The 9,034-nt window shown below is 41.3% G+C and overlaps 1 protein-coding gene across 1 annotated transcript in view; it reads left to right on the forward strand.

Annotated features, from left to right (window-relative positions):
* hdac8 (histone deacetylase 8) overlaps positions 1-8,824 on the forward strand; it is a 29,438-nt gene extending 20,614 nt beyond the window's left edge. Inside the window, exon 11 of the mRNA XM_030432031.1 lies at positions 7,159-8,824. Within this exon, the coding sequence (XP_030287891.1) occupies positions 7,159-7,181 (23 nt within the window). The 3' untranslated portion in view covers positions 7,182-8,824. The remainder of the gene's footprint in view (positions 1-7,158) is intronic.
* The last annotated feature ends 210 nt before the right edge of the window (positions 8,825-9,034 follow it).

The following is a 9,034-nucleotide window of genomic DNA, read 5'->3' on the forward strand; positions in this document are numbered from 1 at the left end:
TTTCGAGAGTCTGAATTCGATCACTCGGTGTCTCGTAAATGTAGAGAGGATCCGGTGTGATGAAGTGTTAACCACAGACCAACAGGAAATCCTCCTTCCTTTCCCTCCGTCAGTGAAATGTTATATTTGACACAGCAGTTATCCTGCAGTTCACTGTGTGTGGACACTGTGGCTGGGAGGAAGGAAACACGGCCACAATCTGGTCACATCGCCGTGTCCTATGTTGAAGTTATGTTGGTCGAAATATCGTTTTATTCTTCTTGAAAGAGGAGAAAGTTCGAGGTGGTTCTTTTTCCACCAAACCACGAAAATCAAAACTAGGTTTGTCTATTAAAATACATGAAGCGACGCAGCTCCATTATCCTTAATTTAAGATATTATATTTACTTCTCCAGTGAGCTTTAACTTTCTTCATCCAGGACTCGGCACAGTTTTATTAGCAACAGCATGTTTCCGTTGGACAGAAAACACCCAGTAACACCCACTGATATCTGGCGTTCGTCTTCAGTGGGAAAGGGTACAATCATCCTGATTGTAACACTGAAAAAACTGAAATACAGTCAGAGCAGCTCCTCTCAGTGGAGGAATCACACAGCTGTTTGATATTCGATATTGTGAAAGAATCCCATATGATAGCAAATATCGCAATATTCAACAGTATCTAATATCGTCCCAAGCTTCAAGAAATGCTATTTGTTTGTGCTGGAACCTGGCAGTGAGAGTCACAGAGCGAGACAGAGGTGACGGACGGCTCGCTTCTTGGCGCTGATGATCTCTGGAAGTACTCAGCCACGTCTTTTAATCATACGACAGCATTTTATTTACGGCTCAGTTGAAAAACTAATTTTGTTTCTGTGGAAAACTTCAGCTCAGTCAGAATGGAAAGCCAAAAAACGAAAAGGAAAAATATGTGTTCTCAAGTTTTATCCCCATTAGAGTGGGCATGGTATCAATTAGCAACTAATACCTCATTCATTTAGAAAGAACAGGTCATCTTACTGTCGGGGAAAAAAGAAACAGTTGGATGCAGCAGCGGTTTATCCAAACGGCATCAAGTTCTCCGACTCCAGGTCACATCAAATCAGGGGAACAGGAGTGTAGTCACCGAAATTCAGTCGGTATGTTGGCTCGCATTAAGTCATCACAACCGGAGGGGTTGAAAGTATCGCTGGTTTCCAGTCATACGGCTTTTATTAGGGGTGACAGAGGGAACGAGTGGACGGGCGGAGAGAATGAAAGGGCGGAGAAATGAAATGCAGACAAACTAAAGATGCAGCAAAAACTGGGAAAATGTGTGTTTGTCTGCTGCGTCCCAGCTGTCTCTGCTATCAGATCGCTGGTTCTGATTTCTGCCTTTGCTCTGTCACAGTTAATTCAGCTTTTAAGTTTAAGCGTGTACATGGACTGAACTTTTAGTCGTTGCTGGGATGTATTTGATTTAAAGCCCCTTTTCCACAAAATATATTAAATTGCTGTCTTTATACATTTTCCTGGAGGGCTTGTTCTTGCTGTTGTACATAAGAGGATTAGGCCACCGTCAGAATAGTCTTGAAGATCTGACATTCTTTTTTCTCCACAATTCTTACTTTTTCTCATAGTTTAAAAAAAGTCTGAATTATAGATGGATAGATGGATGGATGGATGGATGGATGGATAGATGGATGGATGGATAGATGGATGGATGGATAGATAGATAGAATTACTTTAATGATCCCAGACCGGGAAATTATTTTGTTACAGCAGTTTTGATGTTATGAGTTCAAAGTCAAAATTCTGAGTTTAAAGTCAGAACTGAGTTTACAAAAGTCGGAATTCACGGTTTATAAAAGTCAGAATTCAGAGTTTACAAAAATCAGGATTCCAAGTTTACGAAAGACCAAATTATGAGTTTACAAGAGTCAGAACCGAGTTTACGGAAGTCCGTATTCTGTGTTTATAAAAGTCAGAATTGGGAGTTTACAAAAGCAGGAATTCAGAGTTTTAAAAAGTTGGAATCGAGTTTACAAAAGTCCAAATTATGAGTTTATAAGAGTCAGAGCCGAGATGACAAAAGTCTGAATTCTGTGTTTACAAAAGTCAGAACTGTGTTTACAAAAGACGGAATTCTGAGTTTAAAACAGGATTCTGAGAAAAAGTCGGAATTGTGAAAATATAAGTCAGAACTGAAAAAGGATTTTTTTTACATTGGCCCTTACCCTTTTCCATACAATTGGACAAGAAGGACTGCTTTTTCTATTTTTCTATAATTTTGAATTTTCTTTGCCAGCTCCTCTTCTTCCCTACATCCACTACTTTCTGTCTTTCATTGGGGTTTTTTGGTCAGTCAAATCTGTTTTATGTCCCTTTTATCTCTTTCTTTCTCTTCTACTAACTTCTGCTCTCCAACAAGCCAGAAACTACTTTTCTTTACTCTTTAATGGCTTCTGTCACAAATCGTCTTAACCACACGCCAAGCAGAGACTAAAAACCTCAAGGAGAAGCGAGCGTATTATAATTCTGAATACTTGATTAAATGTGCGTGTCGTTTTGTCTCTGTCTCTCATTAAAGAAAAGCCCTCATGTCTTCTAACGTAACTGATGCACACACACGAACACAGAATAAGGATTGGCTGTAACGGACACACACACACCTCCAGGCAAACATATCCGCATGACATCATCGGGGTGGATAAACATTTTTCTGGTTTGGAAGTGCTGTACTGCTTATAAACATTGGTTTCCCTGAGAAACTGGGGAGTGTGAGTTTGTATGTATGTTTATGTTCTTGTGTGTGTGTGTGTGTGTGTGTGTGTGTGTGTGCTTGTGTGTGTGTGTGTGCTTGTGTGTGTGTGTGTGTGTGTGCGTGAGCCACATCTGCTGTCTGCTGGCAAGAACAAACCATAAAAGATTTAAATCTTAAAGTGGTAATCCCAAAAAAATCTTTTTTCATTTTTGTTAAGCATGTGTCGTACGAACCCATATGTTTAACTGACACTTAACACACGCATCATAAAAAAATATGTGCTCACCACATCGTTGTGGCATTCGGTGTGTGGGAGAAAACAGTTTTGTACCAACAGAAAATGATGTAATGCGGGTTTACAACTTTTCAGTGGATGAAATGACCGAGCAGTGTCCACACCTCCGCTATAACAACAACGACCACAACGGTGGCGGACAAAAACATTTGGATTTATTGAACAACAGCCAATCAAAATCCATCTGAATTTACGTTGCGTGCCACAGGTTTGCCTCAGAGATCAAATTTTCTGCTCCTGCAGCTGCTTCACATTGAAAGCATTTAATTGGCGAAACCCAAGTTCACTTTTATTTTGAAGTAGGCCAGTCACAGGAAATGCACTGTCATCGCCAGCATTCATCAAAATCCGTCTACAGAGAAATACAGTGGCTATTTTCTGTATTTGTTGCCCGTCGATTTATTTGAAATATATCTGGGAGTAGTTTTCTTCAGTCTGTGGGAGAATTGATCAAAGAGCTTCAGGCGACATGATGCACATCCAATTTCTCAGTAAAGTAACCAACTCCTTTTACCTCATTAATGTTAGAAGGTTCTCCTAAAGCTGAAAGATTGCCAAATAGGCGCTTTTGCTTTTTTTTGCTTTGGCAACAAATCCTTCGCAATCGTCTTGTCAGTCCACTGTCCTCACTCTCGTCACGTTAAAAGTGAAATGCAAATGGTAATTTAAATGTAAACCAAACATTTTCCACTGCAGCAGCTTCACATAAACAGCATTTAACTGGCGAAATACGAGATGACTTTTATTTTGAAGAAGGCTACTCTCGGGAAATGCAATGTTTTCAGATAAAGCACCAGCATTGATGGAAAATATTTCTACAGAAACAAAGCAGTGGTCATTTTCTGCATTTATGGATATCTGGAAGTAGTAGTACAAATAAAAAATGATAATATATGAGAAGATAATAATAAAGTCACCACAGAACAAAAAACACAGAAGTCGAGGCTTCAGAACAGTCGTGCGTAAATCAAAGGGTGAAGTCACGGAGGGTTTACAGCCAAGTCAGCTCATGTTGATGAAATAATAAAATTTAACATTTAGATTTTTATTGTCGTCCCAGTATTTCACTTAAGTTATGAACGCTTTAGACAAACATGAAGAGCCTTTAGACAAAGCACAGATCTGAAGCTGAGAGTGCCGCCAGTGTTTCCGATCTGAGGAACTCACTCAGTCTTTCCTATTGTTGCTCTCCCAGACAAACACGCTGAAGCTTGTTAAGCTTGTGCATTAATTAAAAAGTGATTTTTATTAGGTGACTGTCAGAAGCTGCAGCAGCTGTCCTGACTGTGTATTCACAACTCTGTTTACGAGACTCTGGTAGCGTGATTTCCCCAGGGCCTGCTTGTGTGTGTGTGTGTGTGTTCAGCTTCATCAGCGTGACGTTGGTGTGTAAACTGACTGTATCTTATCTGTGTGCGTGTGTGTGTGTGTGTGTGAGTTAACATCCTGCTACTCTTGCTCGTTAATACTCCCCTGTGCTGACAAGACGCTCGTCATGTCACACACAAAATTGGAAAATACAGATCCTCACAAAGATGTACACCCGAGACCTGAGGAAGACGCATGAACGAGAGAGATTGTGGTAAAAAAAAAGCCACCTTAGAGACACACACACACACACACACACAGTTGCTGTGATAGATTAACGTTTGCAGGTAGTAAATATCAGAGGCCTCCGCGGCCGCTCGTCACCTCTCCAGAATTTACCGTCTACATCTGGAAAGAGAAGAGAAGAAGAGAAGGAAAGTACAGACGAGGGGGAAAGAGGTCGAAATAAAAGCAATGTTTAAGTCTATAAAACGTCTGAAAATAATTCAAAAGTGTGCGCGGTGAATCATCTGATCAACACTTCTTCAGGAACAGGGTGTAAAAGAAAGAATAAATACGTAATAGCAAATAAAAGATGAGCTTTTTTAAAGCAAATACCCTGTTAGCTCTCTCCGTCGGTGCTGCCGGGGGGTCCACTCGTGACCACTCTTCCTCTTTTTCTTATATAGTCTTCCTGTTTTTAGCACACGTCGCGATTTTGTCACCATGGAGAGAAGTTTTGCATTGTTTGCAGCTCGTTGCTCCAGAGACTCAGTCAGCAACTATCTGTCCTCGGATGCCTCGTGTTGGGGCTTTAAGGGTTCATGTATAAACTGCTGCTGTGATTGCAATTTACACTACGACTGCCTGTTTTCATGAGGGGGAAACTCTCTGCCGTGCTTTTGTATTGTAGTGGAAAGTCCAGTTTTGGGGGCATGTTTAGACTGAGGTAAGAGTCTGTATCAGTGCGGGACACATGATGAAATATGATCAAGGAAGTTCAGTAAAGCTGCGGTTCCCGACTCGGATTACGCAAGAGGGTAATTCTGCAGATACCAATGTGTTTACCAGAGAACCTAGCAGAGCAGTTCATCTATTTTCAACAGATGAAACTTTTTTACATCCACATATTTGTATTTTAGAGGAACATGAACGCATAAGACTCTGTAGAAGACACACCTCGGGTTTCCAATAAATGGGCTGAGTTGTTTTACCATTGAGAGCAAAGGAATGTTGGGTAGAAACACACAGGAGCAGAAATACTTCAAAAGCTAATAAATACATGAATTAGGGGTTGGATTCAAAGAGTAACCCATAAAAAGATTCACAATATGCTGCAAGACAATCGTCTAATCATAATACATTAAAGATTCACTGCATCGTGGTCTTAGTTTCACAGAATTGGAACTGGAATGAACTGAGAGGCATCAAGTTAATTATTTCCTTGTGTACCATATAAGAAAAAACCCACAGACAACTTGTTGCTGAGTTCGATGCGTTCTTATTGTATTCGTTGCCGAAAGTCACAGTTGGAGACAAAATGGACTCATCGAGCGGTCAAGACAATTAATTTGAGGAGAGAATTTGGCGTTTAGCAACAGATTTTAATTCGTAATTGATCAGCATCGCTTTGTTTGACAGTTCAATCTGACTTTTGTGAGCCTGGACGCAATCGGATACAACCAATCAAAGCAGTGAAACGTGATGTTTGAGGAGGCAAATCTGAACCGGTGACGCTTTTATCTGTCAGTCATCATATCAAACATGGACTCCGCAGATTTGTGCGGTTCCCAGGCTTCGTCTAAAAGAGCTGTTGCGGTATGTTGGAGAAAAAAATGGTTTGACAATCGCCTAAACCGAGCAGGAAGCTTCATAACACTATAAAGAAGGGTTGAATAGTCATCAAAGTATCAGCCATTCACTTTTCTTGACCCAAAGATTGTTGGGTTGACCGTAAAATGACAGTCTTCACGTTACAACTGTCCTGCTGCCATCAGCTCCCACAGGAAGCTGCGTATTACTGTGCCTCTGTTGTTCTGATCTCAACCTGAAGCCTCACAAACAGGCCGGTAAACACAAGGACACTTTGTGCCACCTACTACGACAAAACACGCGGACGTATTAAACAACAGCGCAGCTTTCCAGCGTGCTCGGCGATAAAGACGCTGTTGTTGTCGCTGCTGCGGGCAGAACATGACAGGAGTCCACTGACAGCTCCACAATGGCCGACAAACAGGACATCCTCCCTCACTGCGTCAGCGCCCGAGCCACGTTTGTCAGAGCAATTACTCATCCACGTTGTGTGTGTGTGTGTGTGTGTGTGTGTGTTTGTGTGCGTTTGTGTGTACGACATGTTTGTTCATCTCAATCAGGCAATTTAACATGACAATAGACAAACAAAGCAGCTTTGTTTGCAGTGTAACATGTAAAGTAAACTGGCGACTAGACTTTATAATATGGCTATTGTGTCGATTGTGTCGACTGTGTGTGCGTGTGTGTGTGTGTGTGCGTGTGTGTGCGTGCGTGTGTGTCAATCTGTGCCCTGATGCAAATGAACCCCGTGTTGCTGAACGTCGTTATTTCCATATCGATCCCACATTTGCATGCTTGTATTTCCTCAGGAGCGACGCGGCAACCTCGGCCAGACGTTGCTTTGCATTTTCCGATGGCGCCAACGTGTGTGTGTGTGTGTGTGTTTGTTTGTGTGTGTGTGTGTGTGTTGACTTCCTCCTGTGTTGGTGTTGTATCTCCTGGTTTCTTACATGTGTGTTCAGACGTGACAACTTTGACCCCTTTTCTCTGTCTTCTCTCCTCTCATTGCTCTTGTTTACAGGGAATTTAAAGAATGTGGTTTAGGAGTCAGCGGCCTCCTCCACCTCCTCCTCCTCCACCTCCTCCTCCTCGTCCTCCTCCTCCTCCTCCACACACACCATGTTTCCAAACCAGGTCGACGCTCGGCTTTAATGAAGACAATATGGAGCAGACCCCTTCGGGCCTGAGGCACGGAGTGAATGAGGGTGGGATGAAGGCAGGGAAAAGAGAGAGCGAGCGAGGGGTTTTGGAAAACATTAGCTGAGTGTTTCCAGGGGAAAACAGTTTAATAAGAGGAGGAGGAGGAGGAGGAGAGGGTGATGTGGTTTCTGTACAATGTTCATGTTTTTAATCCTTTTGTTTTGTTGGAAAAAGGTATGCGTGTTTGTGTGAACGAGAGATCTCCCGGTCAATCTGGATTCAAGAGTTTCTGCGGTATCGAGGGATGCGTTTGTGTACATCCAGCCAGCTAAACGGAAAAACAGATTCGTCAGGTGTCCGGTTTCATGTTCACCCTGGTGCCGCTGTGATTTCTTTTCTTTCTTTTTTTTTTTTACCCCTCCTGAGGACAGATAAGCACTAAAACAGACAAAAAACCTCCCCCCCGAACGCCTTGTTATACTTGTAAAACCCCCGGAGTTTCTGAAAAAAAAGTACATGAAATGAGTTTTCCAAGTCTTTGACGAAACCTGGAAAGTTTACCAATAAACAGATTGATGGGAAGAAAAGAAAATCGCCGTGGACGTTGAGCCACATTGTTCTGACCTCTGGGCAAAAATCTGCAAATTAAACATCTGGACAGAGTTTGGAATTTTAACTGGAAAATATGCAGAGAAAGTTAAAAAGGTTTTTTTTTTTGTTTGTTTTTTTACAGACAGAAACAATTAACTTGTAGAGGGTTTTTGGAGTGAAGCAGCTGTCATTTAACTGGCCCCGACACAAATCAGTTGATTCAAACAAACATGGCTCCTTCTCCATGATTAAGAGAAGCTGATTGGACTGGAAAAAGTTCTGTATCACTCTCAGCTGTTGCGTCAATCGTCTCATTATGTCTAACAGCTACTTCCACTGAAGTAATTCTTGGGAATCTGCGGGACAAATCAAACAAGGAAAAACATGTAGAAACACGAAACAGTCTCCTCTGAAGTTAACTTTTTAAATGTATAGTTTGTCTTTTTAACAGTTCAAAAAACCTTGATGCAAAGTGTGTCTGATTATCTCCGAGTCTGTAGAAAGTTTAGAAAACAGAAAAAAAAATTGTTTAATCCCTCCAGCTGTGGGGTTTGTGATGTGGCACGTTAGTCACCTCACACAGCTTTAACCGCTGCACATGTAAAACTGAACAGTGACCAGATTTTGCAAATCCTCTAATGAAGCTGAGACACATGTCGGGAAGGCTCGGTGTTTGTCGGCGGCGGCGCAGAAAGTTTGAAAAATATGTGTTGAATAAATCGGTCCCAGTGTTCAGGGACAGATTACAGTTTGTTTTTTAACCATAGAAATAAAAAAAGGGTTTTTAACAGCTGGTTGTGTTTTTTTCTATCTTGTGTTCTTCTTCAAACTCCATCTGCTGTAAGATGCGATCAAAAGAAATGTTTTGTATTGATATTGATTTTTTATTTTTTTTTGTCTAACCACTACAACTGTGGCATCTAAAATCATTAAAATTCATCACTGTTTACTTTTGAGAGAGTTCCCATGCTTCTTTTCTCTTGTGTGGTTTTGTTTTGGGAGCCTGTTGCTGCCACGCCACGAAAAGAACAGTGGATCAGTGTCATGTTGTTATATGAAAAGTTTGTTGCACTAGTTTTAAAGTTATAACGTCATATTTTCACATAATAACAAGAAACTTTTTCTTGTGTGTAACAATAAGTTGTCACGTTACAACGGGATATTTC

Source organism: Sparus aurata, chromosome 10 (genome assembly GCF_900880675.1).
Source record: "Sparus aurata chromosome 10, fSpaAur1.1, whole genome shotgun sequence".
NCBI classification, from domain to species: Eukaryota; Metazoa; Chordata; class Actinopteri; order Spariformes; family Sparidae; genus Sparus; species Sparus aurata.